The sequence below is a fragment of the Triturus cristatus genome, chromosome 3_2 (assembly GCF_964204655.1).
Source record: "Triturus cristatus chromosome 3_2, aTriCri1.1, whole genome shotgun sequence".
NCBI classification, from domain to species: domain Eukaryota; kingdom Metazoa; phylum Chordata; class Amphibia; order Caudata; family Salamandridae; genus Triturus; species Triturus cristatus.
The window spans coordinates 923197677-923223547 of NC_140584.1; the positions used below are offsets into that span (position 1 = coordinate 923197677).

Genomic DNA, 25871 nt, shown 5'->3' on the forward strand with positions numbered 1-25871 from the left:
TCGATAGGGCGCTATCCAGAATAATACAATCTTTAATTACATCCCTTGAGAACATTAATTCACTTGACAACCACATTTTTGCCCATAGGAGCAGAAGGGCAATACCTATGCGATCCTCTATTAACTCCAACCCCGGCTCTTGATGACAGAAGAGTGTTGAAGTGCTATTCGGGGTCATCAATAACCTTTTTATAAATTTGTTTTCTAAAACTTGTAGTTGTCAACCCAACACACCCCTGCCCCATAAGTTACCACAGATATACATTTAGCTTTGTAAATGGTAACTAGCTCTTTCACAGGCTTGTGACCTAGTTTGCTTGCGAATCGAAGCCCCTCCACAGCCCTACTTGTGTGTTGCACCCTTGCTGTTATGAGTGGTTCCCAGTTCATCAAGTTATTATACAAGTTCCCTTGGTGTGGAAGGGATGTCCACAAAGAAGGCTGGTTTCAAGTCCTCTGGCACCTGTCACCAGCATATGTCGGTGAGAGATCCACACCTCGTATGCTTATGTGCTTTGAGCATTACCATGACACTAAGACCTGCATTGCTTGTCACCCTTGCTCACTGTGACCCTGGATTCAAGCTAGCCTGGCTGATGAGGGATAATTCCCCGAAACCAGTCCCAGGATGCTTGTTTTAAGTCCAGGGAGGACCTGGCCTGGCAGTTCGGGCTGGACTGTTCCCATGAGGAACAAGGTCAAGACTGATTTGCATGTGGCTGGGCTCAAACTGGGGTGGCCTTTTGAGCAAAAGAACAATGGATTAAACCCAGACCTGTGACTGGGAGTGAGTGGTTAAAAAGTTTCAGCACCCTATTCACTGTCCTGACTAGGTTAGGAATAAGCCCAACATTCATCAAACAAATTCAAGTCTTGTATGCGGAACCCACGACCAGACTCCGCTTAAATTGACAGATTTCTTCCCTTTTCTGGATCATACGGGGTACACAGCAGGGATGCCCCCTTTTGCCCCTGCATTTCGCTATTGCCATGGAGCCTTTTGCTGCCAGGATCAGGCAACATCCTGCAGCTAGAGAATTGGGATTCTCTTCAAGGGGCATAATTATGTCACACTACGCTGATGATATTACCTTGTACATAAATAACCTGAGAGAAAACTTGCACCCTATGCTACGTGAGATCCTGAAATTTGGGGGACTCTCAAGCATCCATATTAACTGGGTCAAATCGGTACTATTCCCGCTCACAGATGAATCTGCATTGTTCACTACAGAATACCCTCTCAAATGGGCAGACGGCCCAGTGCGCTACTTGGGGATCTGGCTGTGCCGAAATATGCAGGAGCTATAGAGGACGAATTATGGATGGGCAGTGGAATGGCAAAATAGGAGTCTAGTCAGAACTCCCACTCTCCCTTGCCAACATATGGCAAAAATGATAATATTACAAAAATGTGCTCCCTCATGATTTTGCTGGTCTAGACTGGGAAGCAAGCCCGGGTGACCTGGGAATTATTTACGCTCCCGCTGGCTCAGGAGGCATTGGAGGCCCGGATATCACGCTATACGCTTACTGCGCTCAAGCTAAGTTTGCAAACTACTGGCTGCACCCCACCCCCTATCAGCCACATGTAGCGGTAGAAACAGACTGGGCAGCTCCCACGCCCCTCTCGGTGGCCCTGTATCAGCCATATAGACGTCCTATAGATAAAATAAATACTATTGAAACAATGCACTGGGCATGGAGAGGGTTGACCAACAGAGCGAAACTGAAGCTATTATATGCCCCCTCGATGCCCTTGGCATATAATCCCCAGAACCCCATATTGGAGGACAGAGGCACAGTAAAGCTGCTGCGACAGCTGAGCGTCAACAAATTCGCTGACCTTTACGCGGATGACCGCTTCTGTGCCCTGCCTGGTCCACGGGAGGGAACAGTGGTGCGGTTCTCCAAACTATTTATGTACCATTGCATTAGAGCTTCATGTCGCCAGATACACAACACCTATCCCAGCCCTCCACCCACACTGCATGCCCTCGAACACATACTAACGGGACCATCACCACAGAAGCTCATTACGAGGCTCTATAACATAATGCAATGCTCGGCACTAATAATTACGCCGAAAGCGCTACACAACTGAAACACGGAGCTGCACCCTCAGCTCATTGATGAACAATGGACGTACCTGTGTGGGTAGCTGAAGTTGTTATCTCCTGACTATAAGCTACGTTTAATTCATTTCAAATTCTTACATCGATTTTATAGGACACCTACTCTGCTGCATCGCATGGGTATCCGGCCTGATGACAAGTGTTGAAGATGCAACACAGAATCGGCGACATTTCTGCATTTAGCCCGGTACTGCCCTCCTATAGCCAAGTACTGGACTGCCATTCACGCCACTCTATGCCATGCCATGCCAATCTATGCCATTCCACTTTACACCACTCCAGGCCACTCCACTCTGCCATTCTACTCCACTTCACGCCACTCCACTCTATGCCACTATACTTTATGCACTCCGTTCAACTCTATGCCACTCCACTCGACTTCACTCTGCTGCGCCACTCTACTTCACACCACTCTACGCAACTCCATGCCACTCCACTCTATGCCATGCCACTCTACTCCATGCCACTCTACGCCTATCTATGCTGCTTTATTCCACTCTACGCCTCTTTAATTTACGCCATTCACTCTGCACCATTCCACTCCACTCTATACACCTTACTCTATGCAATTCCACTCCACTCTATGCCAGTCTACTCTACGCCACTCTGTTCTATGCCACTGTACTCCACGCTACTCTACACCACTCCATTTCATGCCACTCTAGGCCACACCACCATCACTCTATGCCACTATACTCTATGCAGCTATACTCTGTGCCACTCTACTCTGCACCACTCTTCCCTATGTCACTGTACTCTTTACCAGTCTACACCACTCTATACCACTTAACGCCACTCTTTTCTACGTCACTGTACTCCATGCCACTCCACGCTAATCCACTCCACTCTACACCATTCCATGCCACTCCACAACACACAATGCCACTCTACTGTATCCTACTCTACACCACTCTACTCAACCTACTCTGCTTCACTCCATGACACTCTACTCTTTTAGCACTCTATGCCGCTTCACTCTCCTCTGCGCCACACCACAAATTGTTAGCCATAGTGAACAGCAGCCACACTGCTATACAACATAGCCAAAAGACATTGGCAAAGCCAATAGCTGTCACATAGACGAGACCTTTTGGCTTTGCCAATGATTGCTGCCTTGTGGGGCCGCAATTGAGTTTTTCTACCCTTAATTGAGAGTAACAATCAAAAAGGCAATTTTACATTTTTTACTGGCTTTCATCAGGTACTTGACTGATGCAGAAATCATACAGAATTCTTGCAAACCTTTCAGCAGCAGCGACCTTTCTCAACAGATATATTTTCGCACAAAAAAATGCGGAATCGTTTTAACTGCTTCTTGCATCTCCATCCTGCCATCGCAAATCAAGTTCATCAACAGGATTTGTACCTTATTCTAGTTTATCTCATTGATAACCCCTTTAAGCTTATGCTTTTTTGCTGCATTGTTTTTTCTGAATTTTATCAAATTCCATTCTGGATGAAAACACTTCTCCTAGAAGATTGGGCAAATTTCAATAACTATGTTGTCTTCCACAGAGAAAGAGTGGTCTTCCAAACAGTTCCTTCATTCATTCCGAACGTTCCAATGAAATTTCATTTAAAGAGTGAAATAAAGTTTTCTGTGTTACAAAGAAAACAGTACATTTGGACGTTTCCAACGCATTGCATTTTTTCTTTGAAATATAAAACTATTTCCAGGTTTTGGTATATATTGTGGTGGATTTGTACCATGGAAACCTAGATGTAAATTCAACTATTGTGGGTGGATAGCCTACATTTGGAAATTATGTAAGTAAAGTAGTTCAGGCACCTCAGAGACTGACCATTTTATTTGAGTAAAACCTGCGTTGTCACCTTTCAAAAAATCTGTACCCACTGCAGGCATTTATCTAAAATAAAAACCTTGAGCATGTTCTTTAAAGGTTGCAGGAATTGGCATGTAAACTCTGCATAACCTGTTAGCAAATCTAATTCAAAGCGACTCTCCTGGCTATTCTAGTACTTTTGGCCTTTGCTTTCCCTTTACAAACACCAGTTAGACATACCCTTATCATGCCCACTAAAACATGGAGAACAGAGTGTGGAAAGCGGATGATGAACAGGTTGGGTGGGGTTGTGCATAAGAGTGCAAAAGGAAACAATTCACACCAGGGCTCTATCAGAACATTACACGGTGTGTTCTTGAGAAAATGAATAAAGAGATTTAAACCATAAAAGGTGGAGCTTTATTTTGTAGACGTTCATACTAGTGCTGCCTGACAGCAGGCAATTCCCAGCCAGTTGTAAGGAGGGAGGAGAAGGATGAAGAGTTCTGAAATTACCATTGACATTATTTTTCGTGTCTGCCGCTTCCTGTTCAGTAATATTTCTGGTTAGGTTCAGTTCCTGGGTATTTTTGAGATACTCCTGTAATTCCTGGATCCCACCGTATGCATAATGAATTGAAATGACATTTATGTACATAGCTTTTATGTTTTCTACACGGTTCTATCAGATGTGCATTCGCTGTTTTATGCGGAATTTCGCAGTAGGGTTGCTCCATCAGGTATTTTTTTGATTACTTCACATTTAGTCATCATATAAATAATAGATTGTTTGAGCTGTATTTGCCATTTTTCCCTTTCGTGAATTGGAATAAATCTACATAAAATAGTGCTCCTTTGTAATCTTTAGGCTCTTAGCCGGTGGGAATATATGATTGCTTCAGATTACCTGTGTGATAATCTTGGTTACTGTACTCTAGGGCTGGAAGCAGTTGTCCTCTCAAGGGACTCCCCGTTTAATATTTGCAAGAGGATGAGACCATTAAAAAAGGGAAATTACTATTATCTTTCTTTCTGTGTTTAATGCTGTACCTCGACATTTTTACTCTTTTTCTCTGATGCTTTATTGCTCCATTCATTCATCGACCCTGCTTTAAACCCTAGTTATCCTTTTACATGTGGTCTGTTGGATGACGAAACTTAAAAACAAATCCCTTAAAAGTCAGAAGCTCATTCTATTTTATTTTATCACAGGTGCGGGAGAGAACTTGGAAAACACGATGGCTGCCTTTCACCAGTGAGTACAGAGCATATATATATATATATGTAAAGACTGTGTGGTTTCGAGTCCGCATACGAACTAAAATAATCTGCCTCCTTTTTCGTGCTGGATTCAATTGATGCTTGCAAACCACAGGGGGAGTGTTCTGTTGCAGGCTGACATGTAGGTGCATGTTGTTGCTCCAGTCAGACAGGGTGTCGATCCTAATTCTAACCCTCTTTGTGTGTCATTGACCTGAGATCAAGAGAGCGCACCTTCAAGGACCTTGTGGCAATGTCTTTAGGGAGGCAGCAGACGTTTATACGTTTATAGGTGCAAAATGCACTTTGAGTGTTACTCCAAGTTATTCGCTTTACATCAGATCAACTTCACTTATAATGCTGTCTCGGGCATCCTGGCACTTGTGTCTAATATGAAATACACGTGAAGGTGATGGTGCAAAATATAATCCATTAAATGAAATGTAAAGCTAAGTGCCTCACTGGAGGACTGCAAAAAAGATTGATGACAAAAAGAGTGTGCTACAGTGTGGTCCTAGGGAGAAACCAAACCTTACCAAAGCATCTAGAGGTGCATCAGCCTGTGCCGTAGCAGCCGCAGTCTTTAGCACATGTATTTAGCAGTTTGGGAATTTGACATTATTTTTACTGTACACATAGTAAGGGTTGTGCTTCATTGTTCAGAGTGACTGTGTCCTCCTTTATATGATCACTGTGAGAAGTTGGCCTGATATATGATGTCACTAATTCTAGTGTACACCTTGTATCGGTCCAAACAACCCTTCTGGTGTTTGGTTGTAAAGTCAACCTTATAGACCAGCTATCCTAGTGGTAGCATGGACAAGAGCAGTCTTAGGCTAAACTCTGTATGGCATGTGAAGCCAGCTGTTATACCATATGTAATCCCTTGAATACCAAATGAAAGGACACCACAACAGATATATATAAAAAATTTAATGTATTTATTCTAGTCAAAATACCCTCAGCACTCTTTATGAGATTCGAGGTAAGTACAACACAGTCTTATTTAAGCATAAATTAAGTCACACAGGTAAGTAATACAGTTAGGCCCTAGGGGCCACGCAAACCATATACTAAGTAAGTGGTATAAGAACCACTGTCATGAACACAGGATAGGCCTAGGCCTAGGGAATCGCTGGGGCTACACTATACTACCAAAGGTTAGGAAGTGGGAGGCCCACGGGATTCAGGTGTAGAGTGGAAACACTCACGCGTGATGCGTAAAAGTCGATAGAAATAGTAGTTATTAGAAATTAACAGTTTTAGGACACTTCTGGGATAGCTAGGAGTTCGAGACTTGGAAACTAGACCCTAGGATAGTCAATACCCTTGTGAGCACCGGAGTACTCAAGTTACCTAGCCCACGGGCTGCGGGTGCATAAGTGTGAACTTGCGTCTGGTTTCATCGTTGACTCCTATGGATGCCTGAAGGAAAGTTGCTGACAGGCAGTCAGTGAAGAGTGTCCGGTGGATCCCAAGGATGGAATCAAGAAGGAAGGATACCTGCAAGCAGAAGGGACAGAGTCTAGGTCACCAGCCAGGAGCCGGGAAGGAACCAGGAAGGAACCAGGCGATGTCGTGCAGATGCAGATGCAGGTGAAGAGGTGAAGCTTGTCGCAGCAGCCACGGGTACCAGGAGGCGTCGAGGACGACCAGGACCAGGAGGCGAGCTGTCCCACGAAGGCTCTTGCTGTCGGCGGCGTCGATGTCGAGTTAGGACCCAACAAGCCTTGGCAAGCGGAACCCACGCAGAATGGAGGACTTGCTTCTGGTGCAGACCAGGAAGGTCTGGGGTGCTTCTCTTTCACAGAGGAGCGAGTGCCAGTCTGGAGGAGCCAATCAAAGGTTCGTCGTCGCAGAGGTCACTAGCCAACGGGCCAGCAACCGGACAACACGTCGAGCAACTCGGGTGCAGAAGGGCCCCACGCAGAACACGTGAAGTGTGGGGAGCTGATCTTCTTTGCAGATGGTGCTCGGGATGGGGGCTTCTCAATTCCCCAAGCACAGCCTCAAGGAAGCCTCAGATGTCACGCTAGTCAGTTACTAGCCACTTTTCCCAAGTCGCCGGTCCCACGTCACTCGTCACCTCCACGGGTCTCAGCTTTGCTGTAGAGGTGGATCTGGTTCAGAGGTGTCTGGAAGTCTCGGCGCTGGTCAGTCTCTGCAGTCGTCCCTCGTAGGATCAGTCGCAAAGCAAGCAGCGGTCGCTGGATGGTGCCTGGTTGCCCAGGGTGGTCACTCCTTGGCCACAAGGGAGATTCTTCAGTCTTCTTTCTGAGGTCGGATGTCGAAGGTCCAGAGTTTCTGTTCAAGTTGCAGATTCAGGATAATCTAATTCTGCAGGGCTCATCTACCTACTGATATACTGGGCTAGTGGGCTGGGCTACCTGCAAGGTCCCTCCTATGGGTGGGACCAGGAAGGGGAGTGGTTACACCCCCTTTCCTTTGTCCAGTTTCGTGCCAGTGCTGGGGCTGGAGTGCCCCAGCGCCGGTTTGAACTGGACTGTGCATGGGACACCTTGTGTGCCCCAGGCATGTCTCATTCCTTTCAGCCCTCCCTGCCCCAATGCACTAAAGTCTGTCTGGGGAGGTGCTAGCACTTCCCCAAGCAGGAAACCTATTGTCCAGGCCTCCCTGGCTGGGAGGGCTCCCAGCTGCAGGAGGTCAGACTCGTGTCTGTGGCAGCAGCATCCATTTTGTGATGCTGAGGCTTTGGTCAGAGTTAAACAGCAAAGTAGGATTTTAACATGTCTCTCCCTCTAGAAGGGGGGAATAATATCCTCATCACCAGAAATGGTATGGGGGGTATTATTCCAGAGTGTTAGACACCTTACACAACATGTTTTGATAAAGCCAAACCATAGTTACCATAACCGTTTAAGATTATAAGGTACTTTAAGAGTATATGGTAGGCTATATCATAGAACAGCTATAAGGACATGGTTCCGAAAGCTGCAGACAGGCTCAGCTCAGGCTAGAGCACAATCTCACATGTTACCAAGCACTCTGCCACCAGGATTGTTAAGGCCTGCCATAGGAGTGGCTCACAGGTACACATGTGTCTATTTTAAGGGTAGATATAGGTATACTATATCTAAGCAAGGGGTGATTACACGACCTTGCCCCAGCTGAGTGATCAGCCAGTTGTGTCTGATTGGAAGGCCAGGCCAGGGGTGGCATAATACATGCTGCAGCCCCTGGGAGGCCTAGGGTACACCTATGCCCTGGGTACCTAAGGTACACTATACAGGGGCCAATAAGGTGACCCTTACCAATTAGGTATGTACCTAGGGTACATGGAGTCCATTTTAAAGAGAGAGCAGACAGCCTGAGACCCTGAATGGCAGGATATCAGGCCAACTAAGTCGCAAAACCAGCTAGACACTAGGCAAAAAGTTGGGGATAACCATAGTCAGATATTCACCTTCCTACACAACCCCCCCCCCCCCCCCCAAACGAAAGGAGATAAGGCTGTCCTTGACCAGGTAAGCCTATATTGCCTAAGTGGCCATATAAGGAAGAACCGGCACTGGCATAGTTACCCCCTGTCTTATGGTCCACTAAGTAATCCCTCACCCTAAAGGTATCATAGGGTCTCCACCATAGGGAATCTCTACCTTTGGTGTGTTTTTGCAAAGTAAAATGCTGGTGTTGAGATGGAGTACTGAAGTGAGTGTCCTCAAAGTGAGGCCTCAGCTTCCTCCAATCATCCTCCACCATGGATTGCTTTCTTTCTTTAACTGAGTTGCACTGTGCTCTCAGGGTCAGCCTCTGGCTACCTAAAGCTGGAGGCTGGGTCCCTTTGGTGGGCTTACTGGAGGGACAGGTCAGGTTTGGGGCCTTAAGGTCCCATGTTTGCCTGTGCCCAACAGAATCCCTCTGGGGGAGGTCCCTAACTACCTGTAAAGGAGATCCCTCAGGAATGTTTTAACCATCACCTGGCTAGGGCTACTAGCCAGGCAATCCTCATTCTTTTGATGGGGGGGGGGGGGGGTTCTTGTGGACAGGTGCCCTCTTGGGGTCCACTGGCTTCCCTGACCTCTGCAGCCCTGGGCTGACTGAGGCAGGGTAGAGAGAGGCAGGCTACCTGCACCAGACTGGGTCCCACCTTGGAAGGGTCCACTGACATCAGAGGCTCTGCCAGGCCAGGCCTGGCTACCTCTTGGGCACTTCCTTCACAAGGGGTGAGGTCCGATCCCTGAGGAGGCTGACCTTTTCCTAATGTCTGGGGGGAGGGAGACTTTTCTTCCTCTCTACTACTCTGTTTGTGTGGAGTGATCCATAGTTTCAGGCTTCACTACACCTATGTCAGTCTGAGGATGGGCTGAGACCATTACAGCCTTGCCAACCTTCCCAGGGAGGCACTCAGTTTGGGTTTGAGCTGTGACTGTCACAGCTCTGCCAATCTCTACAGGGAAGTCTGTCTTTGCCTGGGCTGTGGCTACCACTGCCCTGCCAACCTTTTCAGGGAGGAAATCTACTTGGACAGGGGTTATGGCTGGCACAACCCCACTACCCTTTTGTGAAAGGCCTACCATTTTAGAATGGGTGTCTTGTTCAACTCCATCCCAAGCTGAGAGCTCTAAGTCATTCCCCAGTAAGCAGTCTACAGGCAAGGTTGGGGACACTGCCACCTTCTTAGGGCCAGTGACACCTCCCCAGCTGAGACATACCTCTGCCATGGGATGACTGTTCTGTTTGCCATCAATGTTAGTTACCTGGTATGAGAAACCAGGCAAAAGCTGCTCAGAGGGAGCTAGTCTGTGAGTCACCATAGTGATGCTAGCTCCAGTGTCTCTGTAGGCCTCAGCTTTTCTACCATTGATGTAGGGTTCCTGTCTGTACCTACCCAAAGTGTTGGGACAGGCAGTGAAGTTGGCAAACCCCATGCCACCATCACAGACAAGAGTAGCTGCTGTAGGGGACTTGGCTAAGCCAGGGTCCACCTGTGTTCCCCAAGAAAACCAAACCAAATTTTTGGGGGCACTCCCACCACCTGGGGGATTACTGCTGACAGTAATAGGTGGTGTTACAGGAGTAATTGGAGGAACAGTTTTGTTTTTAGCCTTTGGGCAACTGCTGTCAGTTTTCCAATGCCCAGGAATTTTACATTCATGGCAGTTAGGCTTTTTAACTGTGGTAGAGGAGGGAGCTTGGGACCCACCACCCTGTGTGGAGTTTTGGGGCCCTGAGGAAGATTTCTCTTTTGTTTTATCCCCACCCTTCTCTTGAGGCTTGGTGGTATTTTTCTTTTGGTCACCACCCTGATTTATAGGCCTAATCCTGGTCCTGACCCATTTATCTGCCCTCTTTCCCAATTCTTGTGGAGAGGTCAAATCTGAGCCTAGCAGGTGTTGATGGAGAAGCTGGTTTTGACAATTATTAAGGATCTGCTCCCTCATAATCAAGTTGTACAATCCTGTATAGTCCTGCACCTTGCTGCCAGTTAACCAACCTTCCAAAGCCTTAGTGGCACAATCCACAAAATCAGACCAGTCCTGTGTCTGTGTCTTCTGGGTGTCTCTGAACAACAACCTATATTGCTCAGTGGTTAGGCCAAACCCATCTATTAGAGCACTCTTCAGGACTTTGTAATTGTCAGCATCCTCATCACTAACTGTGAGGAGCTTGTCTCTACCTTTGTCAGAAAAGGAGAGCCACAAGATAGCTGCCCACTGACTCTGGGGTACCTGCTGTACTTTGCAGGCCCTCCCCAAAGCAGTCATCCACTTGTGGATGTCATCCCCATTCTGATATGGGGGGGACTATCTTGCTTAGGTTTCTATGGTCATAAGACCTATCCCTATCTTTAGGAATGTTGCTGCCACCAGTGGGTCCTAGCCCACTTAACTTTTGCTCTCTGGCCAGAGCAAGTCTCTCTTTGGCAAGGGCAAGTTCTTCCCTTTCAATCCTCAGATTGACTTCCCTCATTTTGGCCTGATGCTCTTTTCTCTCTGGAGAAGTCATTCCCCTGTGAGAAGAGGCATTGGAGCTATTAGAGACATGGGAGTGGATAGATTCCCTTGAAGGGGATCTTCCTCTCCTGCTTCTCTGGTTAAGTCTACTTGAGGGTCTGAATGGGGGGACCCCAGTCAGACTCCCATGTAGGCTTAAGTTAGCCTGGCTAAGTCTCCCAACTTGGACCTGGCTGTCTACCTCATCTTCTGAAGTCCCTTCTGACTCATCTGTAGTGGGTAGACCCTCACCTGTACCTAGGGTACTAACCTGGGAGGCTCTCTGAGTATCATACTCTTCTAAGATCTCCACTAGTTGAATGACGGTAGGGTTTGGACCCTGTTTTAACTTTCTGGAGGTACACAATTGTCTCATCTCCTGAAAAGTTAGGGTATCATATCTAGAGGGTATCTTTTTAGGATCTACCCCTCCTGAGAGAGAATCCACTTGATCTCCTCTCAGAGACATGATCTAGTGAGGATGTGGTGTGTGCACCTACCTACACTAGTTGTATCTACTAAACCTCTCTAGTAGTTGTAGTCAGGGTGTGTAGGCCCTTCAACCTACAAAAACTAAGTCCAGTAGGACTTAAGTATTTATAATCTATGTTATATGTACCTAACAATATCTATGTGATCTTTCAATTTAGTATCTCAAGATTACAATGGTATTAACGGCAAGCTCAGATCCCAACCGCTGCTCACCAATGTGAGAAGTTGGCCTGATGTATGATGTCACTAGTTCTAGTGTACACCTTATATCAGTCCAAACAACCCTTATGGTGATTGGTTGTAAAGTCAACCTTATAGACCAGCTATCCTAGTGGTAGCATGGACAAGAGCAGTCTTAGGCTAAACTCTGTATGGCATGTGAAGCCAGCTGTTATACCATATGTAATCCCTTGAATACCAAATGAAAGGACACCACAACCGATATATATAAAAAATAGAATGTATTTATTCTAGTCAAAATACCCTCAGCACTCTTTATGAGATTCGAGGTAAGTACAATAGTCTTATTTAAGCATACATTAAGTCACACAGGTAACTAATACAGTTAGGCCCTAGGGGCCACGCAAATCATATATAAGAACCACTGTCACGAACACAGGATAGGCCTAGGCCTAGGGAATCACTGGGGCTACACTATACTACCAAAGGTTAGGAAGTGGGAGGCCCACGAGATTCAGGTGCAGAGTGGAAACACTCACGCTTAATGCGTAAAAGTCGATAGAAATAGTAGTTATTAGAAATTAACAGTTTTAGGACACTTCTGTGATAGCTAGGAGTTCGAGACTTGGAATCTAGACCCTAGGATAGTCAATACCCTTGTGAGCACCAGAGTACTCAAGTTACCTAGCCCACGGGCTGTGGGTGCATAGGTGTGAACTTGCGTCGGGTTTCGCCGTTGACTCCTATGGATGCCTGAAGGAAAGTTGCTGACAGGCAGTCAGTGAAGAGTGTCCGGTGGATCCCAAGGATGGAATCAAGAAGGAAGGATACCTGCAAGCAGAAGGGACAGAGTCTAGGTCACCAGCCAGGAGCCGGGAAGGAACCAGGAAGGAACCAGGCGATGTCGTGCAGATGCAGGTGAAGAGGTGAAGCTTGTCCCAGCAGCCACGGGTACCAGGAGGCGTCGAGGACGACCAGGACCAGGAGGCGAGCTGTCCCACGAAGGCTCTTGCTGTCGGCGGCGTCGATGTCGAGTTAGGACCCAACAAGCCTTGGCAAGCGGAACCCACGCAGAATGGAGGACTTGCTTCTGGTGCAGACCAGGAAGGTCTGGGGTGCTTCTCTTTCACAGAGGAGCGAGTGCCAGTCTGGAGGAGCCGGACCAGCAAGGTGAAATCAAAGGTTCGTCGTCGCAGAGGTCACTAGCCAACGGGCCAGCAACCGGACAACACGTCGAGCAACTCAGGTGCAGAAGGGCCCCACGCAGAACACGTGAAGTGTGGGGAGCTGATCTTCTTTGCAGATGGTGCTCGGGATGGGGGCTTCTCAATTCCCCAAGCACAGCCTCGAGGAAGCCTCAGATGTCGCGCTAGTCAGTTACTAGCCACTTTTCCCAAGTCGCCGGTCCCACGTCTCCTCCACGGGTCTCAGCTTTGCTGTAGAGGTGGATCTGGTTCAGAGGTGTCTGGAAGTCTCGGCGCTGGTCAGTCTCTGCAGTCGTCCCTCGTAGGATCAGTCGCAAAGCAAGCAGCGGTTGCTGGATGGTGCCTGGTTGCCCAGGGTGGTCACTCCTTGGCCACAAGGGAGATTCTTCAGTCTTCTTCCTGAGGTCGAATGTCGAAGGTCCAGAGTTTCTGTTCAAGTTGCAGATTCAGGATAATCTAATTCTGCAGGGCTCAGCTACCTACTGATATACTTGGCTAGTGGGCTGGGCTAACTGCAAGGTCCCTCCTATGGGTGGGACCAGGAACGGGAGTGGTTACACCCCCTTTCCTTTGTCCAGTTTCGTGCCAGAGCTGGGGCTGGAGTGCCCCAGCGGCGGTTTGAACTGGACTATGCATGGGACACCTTGTGTGCCCCAGGCATGTCTCATTCCTTTCAGCCCTCCCTGCCCCAATACACTAAAGTCTGTCTGGGGAGGTGCTAGCACCTCCCCAAGCAGGAAACCTATTGTCCAGGCCTCCCTGGCTGGGAGGGCTCCCAGCTGCAGGAGGTCAGACTCGTGTCTGTGGCAGCAGCATCCATTTTGTGATGCTGAGGCTTTGGTCAGAGTTAAACAGCAAAGTAGGATTTTAACATGTCTCTCCCTCTAGAAGGGGGGAATAATATCCTCATCACCAGAAATATTATGGGGGTATTATTCCAGAGTGTTAGACACCTTACACGACATGTTTTGATAAAGCCAAACCATAGTTACCATAACCGTTTAAGATTATAAGGCACTTTAAGAGTATATGGTAGGCTATATCATAGAACGGCTATAAGGACATGGTTCCGAAAGCTGCAGACAGGCTCAGCTCAGGCTAGAGCACCATCTCACATGTTACCACACACTCTGCCTCCAGGATCGTTAAGGCCTGCCATAGGAGTGGCTCACAGGTACACATGTGTCTATTTTAAGGGTAGATATAGGTATACGATATCTAAGCAAGGGGTGATTACACGACCTTGCCCCAGCTGAGTGATCAGCCAGTTGTGTCTGATTGGAAGGCCAGGCCCGGGGTGGCATAATACATGCTGCAGCCCCTGGGAGGCCTAGGGTACACCTATGCCCTGGGTACCTAAGGTACACTATACAGGGGCCAATAAGGTGACCCTTACCAATTAGGTATGTACCTAGGGTACATGGAGTCCATTTTAAAGAGAGAGCAGACAGCCTGAGACCCTGAATGGCATGATCTCAGGCCAACTAAGTCGAAAAACCAGCTAGACACTAGGCAAAAAGTTGGGGGTAACCATAGTCAGATATTCACCTTCCTACAATCACATAATGGCCTGATGTTTTAAATTGTTTTGTGGTTGTGAAACCTTTATTTCACACAACCATTGGCATCGTGACCCAAAACTAAAGTTGCAATGTACTAAAGGTGCAGATGTCTTTAAGGCTTATTGCAATTTGGAAATAGGATGTGACACGAAAGGATCATTGCGCTCCTTTCAAATAGCAATGCAATGGATCAAAGATTTGCTACCACAATTGCGATGGCAGACCATTGGCTGAATACTAACACCCAAGAGGGCATATTGATTCACAAAATGGAATTTTATGAATATGAGTTGGAGGCATTGGGGAGGCAGGCAGTGGTCACAGAATGCCTGTTTTATTTCCGATCATAACCCTTATCCCTTTAATTGGGCTAGGTTCCAAACCCTCAAATATGTGTGTATAGGCCCCAACTTACAATTTCTGTTTTTGCGTTCATCAAGCAGCTATTTGTCAAAATGGTCAGATAAGAGATATAGACACAAGTGCTGACGAATAGAAAGTCATGGTGTGTGTAGATGACATTCTTCTGACATTACAATAACTTGAAGTCTTTATCCTGAAACGTATAAAATAACTTGGCACGCCTCTCTGATTTATCTGTATTTAAAGTCAATTGGGGCAGAAGAAGTGTTATCTATGATGAGCATTAATACCAGTGTGAATCTGGATAATAACCATTTTATTTGCTTATTTAAGAACCTTATATATTTTGTCATCAAAATTTAACCTGGCCTAGATAACATAGTCCAGGAAAATATTAATACATCCCTTAAAGAGACCATGCCGTGGTTGAAGTTACAGCTATCACTGTGGGGCAATGTCCAGACAATAAAAATGGTCATTGCACCTATATATAACTATCTTTGGGTTGGTACAACTGGAGACACCCTTAAAATATCTGAATGACATCAGTACTGAATCTGAAAGTTCCTATGAGCTGTCACAATGTCATGCTGAAGGCATACACAACACAGCTAATGCAACTCAGGAATTTGGCTGTCCTTCATGGACACCTAGTACTGAGGACACCACCTGTCACAATTGGCATACCCATTTCCAAAAGTGGCAGCTAAACCCACATGTTTCATCACAGAGGGTCATTTGATATAAAATAGCAAGGGTCTGAAAATATTGTACAGCATGGATAGAATACACCACCACTAATCCAATACTTCACTCTATTTTGACCACTGACACCCCACACACCAGAAAATGAAATATTGCAAATGGTTCCATAATGAGGCACCTCTGTGGAAAAAACCTGAAGGGGCTGTTCTTGCAAGAAACCAATAGCAAACAGATACATACAATTTGTGACATGGTTTCTCAGAGATGGAGCTGATCCTTCTTCGAATTTGCAGTCAATCTGCCATTCAACCAAGACACTGTCAGCGTGGAGGTTTGAAACCTCCATCATCCACGATCCATACATCTCTACGATTCAAACCTTCCTACTAACTTGTATGACAGGGGTACAATCTTGCAACTGTAAAGAACACTAATATCTGAGCTTTACTACAAACCAGTCAATGTCTCATGTTAGTGGAGTTTAGAAGAATAACTGGTCTATGACAATACTCATGCATGGCAATTGCCCCGGAGAACTCAGACTTAAATTCAGATAATTTTATAATCTTCATAACTGGTAGAGTGCCACTTTATGCTTGCAAAAAGCATGCATCTAAGCTAATGCAAATGTTCAAACTGTTTGCACAACCACCAGTCGACATGAGACATTATGAATGTCCTGCGCAATTACTTGAAGCTAAAGGAGTTCTGGACTATGGTTTAGGTTGACAGATGTCTGTTGTAACTTTAAGAATGATGCCATGCTTTGTCTCATATTTTGTTTGCAGTGAAAATAATGGGCAATCACTGGTGGATAAGGTGTACATGATAAGGAAATGGAAGTCTGCGGTGCTTTTGATAGACCATGACCTGCTGGAAGAAATTATGAGAATAGCCTTCTGTGAAAGGATGATATACGGACTACCAACCAAAGCTCAGATCCTCAAATAAATATGGGTGGGATCCCTTTCTTGACTGTCACCAAGGAAGCTCCCATGCATCAGAGTCCTCTTATCATACCCAGCCGCGTACCTGCTGACCTGCCAGATATTGCAGAAACCATTGTTATCCTTTTGATGAAAACAGAAAATACTGTATGCAGCTATCTCCCTTTTCCCCGACTTCCGACACCCACCTTCCCAAACCCTCCACATTTCTTCTTTTTCTTCTTTCCAACCCTCCACCTTCCCTAACCTTTAGAATTAACTCCTCATGATACATCCCTCGTCATACACTTCCCCAATCTTATGCTTGCAGTCCTAAGGTGGACACCCACATTGCCTCTCTTTGCTGACACAAGTCAAACATCCGACAGGAGCCCCATTGCTGTATTTAATTTTGATCAGTTCCTCTCTATTGTTCTTGTATTTATCCTACATTACTTCACTTATGCAGAATATGTTTGTGCAATAGTGCAAAGCTGCATTATCTAGGTAATGTTTGAAAATTGGCAATAGAAAATGTCCAAAAGAAGCACTTTCACTTCATCTTCCAAAAGGTCACAGTATGTGCCAACACTCTCACTGTGGCACCTACTACCCACATTCTCCTTTGATTGTTCATTCTTGGACTGGAGCCTGGTGCAAAAGATCTGACTTGTGACTTACTGATTTTTGTTTTGTCCTGCACCATGTGCCAATGTACTCTGGGTTACAAAAGATTGTAATTCTGGCAAAAAAAGTGTTGTAATGATATCATTTAAAGTTAGTTTCCAACCCATGAGCCTGTAGTTTTGGAGGTGTTATTTCATTCCAATTTGTTTTATTGTTTTGAAGCTAAGCATAAATGGCATGTACACAGTGTACACATCTTCATGTACCAAAAATAAACAATGGATGTCCTACAAGATTTGCGTATTCTCAAGGAATGGTACAATAGTTTGGATTTTGGTAACTATAAACATGTCTATATACTCATCAGGAAGGCCAGGACGTGACAGACAGGGCACAAGAAAAGGCAGCATCAGTGATGGTCAGCTGTACAGATTACATTGAGTCCATTAATGTATCCCTTTCATGTTTAGACGGACTATCTCGCACTTTAGATACCGCCGTATCTGAAAGAGACGGTAGTTCTAGATTCCTTACGTTAGAATTAGCCCCAGGCGTCAGAGTGGATCTGAAGAATATTTTTCGTAGCAGTACCCCTGCGCGTTGGTAGATGGCGTCGGTCGTCGTGGCCCCTGGATGACGTTGCGGTGTCTATTTAGACACCGCCCCTGCGTGCTGATGTCAGTTCTTACTTTTTCCGCACCCACCAGCACAGATCCGGAGAGAGCGTGCCCCTTAGTCACTTTTTGACTAATCCTTTTTCGGCTTTTGTCAACATCTTTTTTGAGTCTTCGACTCCCGGTGCACGAGGGATGTCCCATTGTCGGACATGCTTCAAGCCCTGTGACTCCTGTCACAAGTTGATGTTGGTCACCAATCCGCACCTCGTGTGCTTTTGGGGCCTGGAGTGTGACCCGAACCGAAGTCATTCTCTGACTACCGGGCCATGAACCCGAAGTCTTTGCGGGAGCGGTCCTGAAAGCTTTTGGAGGCCCGGCAGTCTGCTCTATGCCATTCGTGGTCCCTGTTGAGAGGAAGGTCGCGGACCAGTCGCAGAGTCATCACCATTTCTCTTCGAAGTCTTCGCACTCCTCCGGTAAGTCTGAGCACAAGAAGAAGGCTAAGAAGCACTATCGCTCTTCGCCTTCCCCCATCCGTCGGCTGATGCGGGACCCGGAGCGTCGTTTCTCTGCCTTAGGAGCCTGCTTCTGGGATGACTCCGCGCTTCCCTCCCTTTCCACGGATGCGTCCCCTGTCCAGCTTCGAGCTTCACAGCATCTTTGGGTAGCCCGGCTCTGACGGCGCGCCTTTGGGCCTGGCGGACTCTGCTGGGGGCCCTGGGCCTCTGAGGCCGGCGGCTGCAGCCCTGGCGCCAGAGGGTCCCCAAAGATTTAGGCCTGGATCCGGATCAGCGCCGGTCGACCTCACGGTATGTTCCCCGGCGCCGATTCCAGTGATGAGGCCCCCGACGCCTGATGTGCCCCCAACCGGCATTGACCCCAGCTTCACCCCCGACTTGGAACCGGCGCTGGACCGGTACTTTTACAAATCAGTTCATTCCTGGTGTTGCCTAGCCCCCTGAGTGGCCGCCAGAGAAGGGCAAGAAGGACTGGGATGGGTCTGTTGACCCTCTAGCAGACCAACTTGAGGACACTGGACTGGCGAGAGGAGTTGGGTGATGCTAGTGGTCTGGATACCTCCTCAGACCATGGTATGCTTTCTCACCCTCCCGTGGCTATGGAGGACGTATCTTCCTACACTGTGGTGTTGCGCAGGGCAGCAGAGGCCTTGGGCCTAAAGCTTCCTACAGTAGCTGTCAGGACTAACCTCTTGCCTGAGGTGCTTCAGCCGGCAGCTGCCTCTTCGTAGCCCCTTTTAATGAAGCCCTCACCGACATCCTTCTGGGCACTTGGTCTAAGCCCAGCACAGGGGCTCCTGTGGACAGGATGATTGCCCGATGCCACCGCCTGGCCCCAGGCGGCCCACTTTTCTTCTCCCAACACCCTACCCCTGAGAGCTTGGTGATTCAAGCCTCATCCTCAAAAGGCATATTCCCTTCTGCTACCCCAGATAGGGAATCCAAGAAGCTGGACCATCTTGGGAAGAAGATGTTTTCTTCCACCAGCTTAGGACTGCGGTCGGTGAACACCACATGTCTCTTGGGCAGTTATACACACACGGTGTTGTTACAATTGCGCAAGTGCTGCCCCAGTGCCCATAGGAGGCCCGGCCTGTCGCGCTGTTGCTGATGGTCAAGACGCAGCACAGTTTACGATCCGGTGTGGGCTGAATACCGCCGACTCGCTCCGTAGAACAGTTTCCACATCGGTAACCCTGAAGCGCCACGCCTGGTTGAGAACATCTAGCTTCTCTGGGGATGTCCAATCTACCCTTTTGGACATGCCCTTTGATGACCGTCGCCTGTTTGGTGACAAGGCAGACAGTGCGCTCAAGCGTTTCAAGGATTGTAGGGCTACGGCCAGACCCTTGGGCCTCTCAGCCACTTCCCATCCCACACAGTCTGCCTTTCGCCCCTTTTGTGGCTATGGAAGGAATACCCCACCGTGTTCCTCCCAGAGCCACAGTGCCGCGCAAGCTAGCCAGCCTCTGCGTAGCCGGGGACGTGGGATTCAGCGTCGTGGGCTTGTGGGCCAGCGGGCGGGCCAGTCCACCCATGCCCCCTCTGCAGCAGCCTCCAAACTTTCTTAGTTTGACCTTTCAGGGCCACCAGTTGCCAGTGGGCCGCAGGATCCGCCATCACCTCCCCCACTTGCACAGCATCACGTCAGACAGGTGGGTTTGCAGATAGTCCGAAGGGGCTACTCCCTCCCCTCCCCTTTAACACTACCCCTACCTCCATGCCACCTACACTCCATTGTATGTCAGAGGATCATTTGGCCCTTCTCTGCCAGGAAGTTACGGCTCTCTCTGGGCCAAAGGAGATATTGAACACGTCCCTGTGCCAGAAGTAGGTCCTGGTTGCTACTCCCACAACTTCTTGCTACCCAAGAAGAACAAAGGCCTGCGTCCTATCTTAGACCTCAGGGACGTCAACCGCTTCCTCCGGAAGAAGAAGTTCAGGATGTTAACCTTGGCTCAGGTCTTGTCTGCCCTTGACCCTGGAGACTGGATGGTAGCGTTGGACTTGCCTTACGCTTATTTTTACATCCCTGTCTTGCCTGCCCACTCGCGTTACTAACGGTTCACGGTAGGACACGAACATTTTCAGTTTACCGTGCTCCCCTTTGGTCTTGCCAGCGCCCCTTGGGTGTTCACAAAAGTGATGGTGGTGGTCGCTGCTCATCTGTGCAGATCAGGGGTTCCAGTCTTACCCTATCTCGACTCCTGGCTGTTGAAGGCGTGCTCATCCCAGGCTGTCGTCTCCCACCTCCAGACTACGGCGGACCTCCTGCATTCGCAGCGGTTCACTATCAACGCACCTGATTCCCTCTCAGAAGCTCCTTTTTATCGCAGCAGTTCTGAACACAGCACAATTGTGGGTCTACCCTCCCGAACAGCGAGTATGGGATATTCGGGCTATGATACCTATGTTTCAGCCCCTATCCCGGATTTCGGAGAGAATGACCCTGAGGCTGCTAGGTCTCATGGCCTCCTGCATCCTGCTGGTGGATCATGCCAGATGGCATATGCGGGCACTGCAGTGGGACCTGACCTGGGTTCCAGTGGGCGCAGAATCAGGGGAATCTTTCAAATGTCATTCAGATTTTGGAGGGGACTGCAAGTGATGACTCACGAACCAGGATTGGGTCAGCGGCAGATCCCTCTCCCTTCCCCGACCAGAGTTCTCAGTGGTGACGGATGTGTCACTTTTAGGACGGGGCGGCCACATTGGGGAGGAGGAGATCAGAGACCTCTGGTCCTCGGCTGAGTCTGGGCTCCACATCAACCTTCTGGAGCTCCTGGCGATTTGTCTTGCACTGAAGACATTCCTTCCCTCAAAGGAAGAGTAGTGCTGGTGTTCACGGACAATAGAACCTCCATGTGGTCCTCCAACAAACAGGGCGGTGTCGAGTCGTGGACCCTATGTCAAGAGGCTCTTCGCCTTTGGCCGGAACCTCAGGGCATATCCCTGGTGGTTCAACAGGTTGGCAGCTTCCCTGAACGCCAGGGCGAACAAACTCAGCCGCCGCTGCATGATGGATCTCGAATGGTATCTTTACTCGGTGGTGGTTCAAGGTCTCTCTCAGCAGTGGGGAGAGGCTTGGTTAGATCTATTTGCCACTGAAGAGAATGCGCCATGTCATCAGTAGTGCGTGCAGGAGTTTCCAAGGCGGCATTCACTCGGCGACGCCTTTCGTGGCAAGTGGAATTGTGGCCTGTATGCATTTCTGCCTGTACCACTTCTACCCAGAGTGCTGAAGAAGATCAATCGCGACCGGGACCAGGTAATTCTTGTGGCTCAGGACTGGGCACGAAGAGTCTGGTACCCTGAGCTCTTGAGCATGGCCTTCGATCCTCCCATCAGACAGCCTCTTCGGGAGGATCTTCTGTCACAGCAGCAGGGGACGGTCCTCCACCCGAACCTGTCCAGTCTCCACCTACTTGCATGGAGATTTAGCAGCGACGGTTGACAACTTTCAACCTTCCTTCCGAAGTCTGTAAAGTCATCTTGGCAGCCAGGTGTCCCTCCACTGAAACGTTATACGCCTGTAGATGGAACACATTTGTGGTATGGTGCACAGCAAAAGCTGTGGATCCCCTTTATGCCCCTCTTTCGGAGGTTCTCCTCTTCATTCTTTGACCCAGCAGAGCTCTGCTCTGGGCACTCTTAAAGGCTGTCCTTTAGCCATTTCGGCCTTTCTTCGCCTTCCTGATCAGCCTTCTCTATTCAAGTCCCCTCTTGTTAATAGATTTTTGAAGAGCATTACTCATCTCTTTCCTCCTTCTCCTTTTGTAATGCCCCAGTTAGACTTGAATCTTGTCCTCACTTATCTTATGTGTGCTCCCTTTGAACCACTACATAATTGTCCTCTTCGTCTCCTTACTTTGATGACTGCTTTCTTGCTTGCTATCACATCTACTCACAGGGTGAGTGAGCTTCAAGCCTTATCTTCCAGGCCTCCCTTTCTTGCTGTCAATCCGGACAAAGTAGTCCTCCGTACTAGGACCTCATTTCTGCCCAAAGTGGTTACCTCTTTCCACATAGGTCAGACCATCACATTGCCCACCTTCTTCCCGCCTCCGCACCCCTCCAAAGAGTAGAGACTTCACCATCTGGCTCAAAACGTGCGCTGTCTTTCTATCATGACCGGACTAAAGACTTCCGGGTGGACGATCAACTTTTCGTGGGTTATGTGGGCACCAAGAAAGGTCAGGCAGGGCACAAATGTACCATCTCTCAATGGGTCATCCTATGCTTTAAAATTAGGGCTCCCGGTTTTATGGTATTTATTTTTTTAACATTTCCGTCTGTATTTATCCATATTTATTTTTTTGCCATCTCATTGGTGTTTATCCATATTTATTTTATGTTTTCAGAATAAATGAAACTGTAAATGGTATATTTCCACGTTTATTTAACTCCTGGACATGCACTCATACATGGATGCCTGTTATGTTTTAGCAAATTAAGCAGCCATGTATAACAAAAGACTACACTTACTAGTGTTCTACTACAAATACATGTTAGCATATGCCTGTATTTGATTACATCTCATCCTGTTTTTTAACTCTCCAGGGTGTCTATCTGCTCAGCTATTGTCTTGAATTCATGAAAGACAGCATGGAGAGTCTCTCAAAAGAAGCACCATTTTCAGTATTTTTCGGCTTTTAAAAATAAATACAGACCGGAAGCACATTGTTTTCTGTCTGTATTTATCTGTAAAACCGGAAGCCTTAATTAAGATCTGTTAATCTTTGGCTAAAAAGGAATCTCCAGTAGGACTGCGCGCCCAATCTACCAGAGCGACAGCATCCACTACTGCTTTGGGGCGTGCATTTCCGCTCGTTGACATCTGCCAGGCAGCCACATAGGCATCCCTGCACACGTTTACTAAGCATTACTACCTGGACAGCCAGGTCCGGAGAGACAGCTTTCTCAGCTGTACTGTTCTCCAGGACTTCCTAGTGTGAACTTAGTTCACAGACCCACCTCTGGGGTTGGTATTGCTGGGGTATCTATTCTAAGGTAAGGAATCTATAACTACGGTCTCTTTCAGATGAGCAAGTTACTTACCTTCGTTAACGATGTATCTGTAAGAGACATTAGTATTTATTGATTCCTTACCACCCCACCCATCCTCCCCGTTCTTGTGAACTGACTTCTGGGGATAGGGACTCCCTTACAGGGCCCTAGTTATGTGCATCAGTGGTCAGTGTCTTGCATGGCTCTCCGATTCTGGCGTGGAAAGTCGTGTCAGAACGGACATCAGCGCGCAGGCGCGGCGTCTAAATAGACACTGCAACGTCATCCCAGCTACGCCGACGACAACGCGGAGTCAACTGACGCCACCTACCAACATGCAGTGGTACTGCAATGAACAAATTTCTCACGATCCAGTCTAACACCTGGGGGTAATTCTAAGGTAAGGAACCTATAACTACTTGTTCTTCAAGGTGTTACTGAAAGAAAAATATTGCACAACTTCTATTGCCAATAAAGCACAGAATTTAATGAGTGCGCTGAAGGTCAGTCACCTCCATGGAACTGGAAACTGAACTTCAAATTACAATGCAGCGGACAGTTGCTTTTATACTTTTTAAAGGTGAATATGTCACATATATAGATTTGCATATTTACTGATGGATTGTTCGAGCACAGAATCATTATAAAAAAAAAGGCAATACTATTTTATCAAAATAACTGACACATGACTAAAGAATGCAGATTATCTACACCTGTGGTTTGCTCCATTTCTACACTGCTGCTTGTACTACCAGTGTTCTTGACTTGTCAGGCTTGGAAGCATAGCAATGCTCTACTCCTACATGTCTACTGTTCTTTGAAGCCTAACATCCTGTCTGTCCTGCATCTCTATTCAGCTTTATCAGCATGTTTTCTGGAACACGTGTTGCTTCAATGTGGGCCTGTGGCCTTCACTCCTACAGTGGTGTCTAAATATATTTCCCTATTCTACCGGACCTCGCATCTACTTCCATCCCCCCAAATCTTAACTTCATATGTGCTGCTTTTTATTGTTCTATTGAAGTACGCATGGGGCTGTATCTTTCCTTTAACACGTACATTTGTATGCATTTTCCTGCTGATGTTTGCATTGACATGTATAGGCCTTCTTCATTTTTGACAACATTCCTCCAATTAGTTGAATTTTCAACTACTTCATCACCTTCCCTTTTGCTTGGCATCATTAAGGTGTTTACATTTTCCTCGATGTCCTGCATTTTATTGACTAATCTGTTAGTTAACATCCCTCCTAACTTCTGACTAACCTTCTTGCAACATCCTATCACTACCTGAAGGACACAGAATATTAACAGCAACATCACAAATACTGGCTACAAGGCCTTAAATTGTCCTGACATCCAGGATGGTACCCTAGTGAACCATCCTGCAAACCACTCAGTTGGGGGCACCCCCTTTGTCCATCATCTTCTTTTGCAAGTTATGCAGAGTTTCTATGGCCTCTGTCAAAGTTCCATTATCAGCATAGTTGGTAGATATGTAGGTGCAGCAGGCTGTATGAATCTTGGTACATACTCCTCCTTCCATAGCCATCATCAAGTCTAACACATATCGATGCTGCATAACCATGGCTTGCAGTTCTTCTTTGGCAGCATTGAAGCCATCCTCCGTGTCATTGATAGCTCGCATCAGCTCCCAACAAGTGATCTGGAGCCAACGCGTAGTTGCTTTAGCTTGCACAAACAAAAGGATGCTTCCAAAAAGATCTGGGCGTCATTAAAAAGCCTGTACTCTTGCGGAACGTCTTCCCGGGCCGTTGCACATTAATATTCTGCAGTTCTCTTCCTCCTATGATGGTGCAGCAAGGTCGTTGAACGGCTCATTGGATGTTCATGCAGTTGTGAAATGCCTACACCTGGAATCACCAAGGACAAGGTATGCAGGGTCCTACAGAACAGAAGCCCTGCCATCCTGAAGGGAATCATGTATCCAGCCACTCACCACAACACCAGAAATAGTCCATTATGCTGGAGGTGCACCACTACAGGTCCGAAGTATACTTTATAGTTTTGCAGTTGATGTTCCAGCCCACCGGGACTGTTCCATTTCCCCTAAAATGCAAACAAAAAAGACTGGGTTTTCTACCTGTTCTAAGAGTTGTAGTTGGCCAATGCTATTGTCAGTCTGATTTACTCCAGTATTGGAACTTTCACAGATTCCCATAGCTTGTATCATTCCCCGTCATCGGAATGGGAGCCTCGGTAAATAAAAAATACCATAGCAGTAGGTACAAAAGAGAAAGAAAGTCTTAGGCCTCATCTCATTTTGTAGCATATCCACCTCTTTTTTAAAAAGAGACCAAAATAATACAACAACCAATCAGATTTGCCTCACCCCATAGAACCCTCCTGAGAGAACCTCAGAGCCTCAGATTTTCTACCGCACGTTGTGCAAGGGAGTCTCCACTGAGCTCTGCTCAGATTTCTCTTCAGCTTCTTTATTTTCAACTGTGTTTCAACTGTTTCTCTTCAGCGTTCTCCAGGATGTCTGACAAGGAGAAGGCTTTATTCAAATCCTG

The 25871-nt window shown here is 47.3% G+C and overlaps 1 protein-coding gene and 1 pseudogene across 1 annotated transcript in view; one reads left to right on the plus strand and one right to left on the minus strand.

The window, feature by feature from the left end:
* The window catches only part of GDPD1 (glycerophosphodiester phosphodiesterase domain containing 1), a 379654-nt gene that overhangs the window by 108572 nt on the left and 245211 nt on the right, over positions 1–25871 (plus strand). The window contains exon 2 of the mRNA XM_085649395.1: positions 5132–5174. Coding sequence (XP_085505521.1) covers positions 5132–5174 — 43 coding nt within the window. The remainder of the gene's footprint in view (positions 1–5131; positions 5175–25871) is intronic.
* Positions 24343–25176, minus strand: LOC146858806 (uncharacterized; annotated as a pseudogene).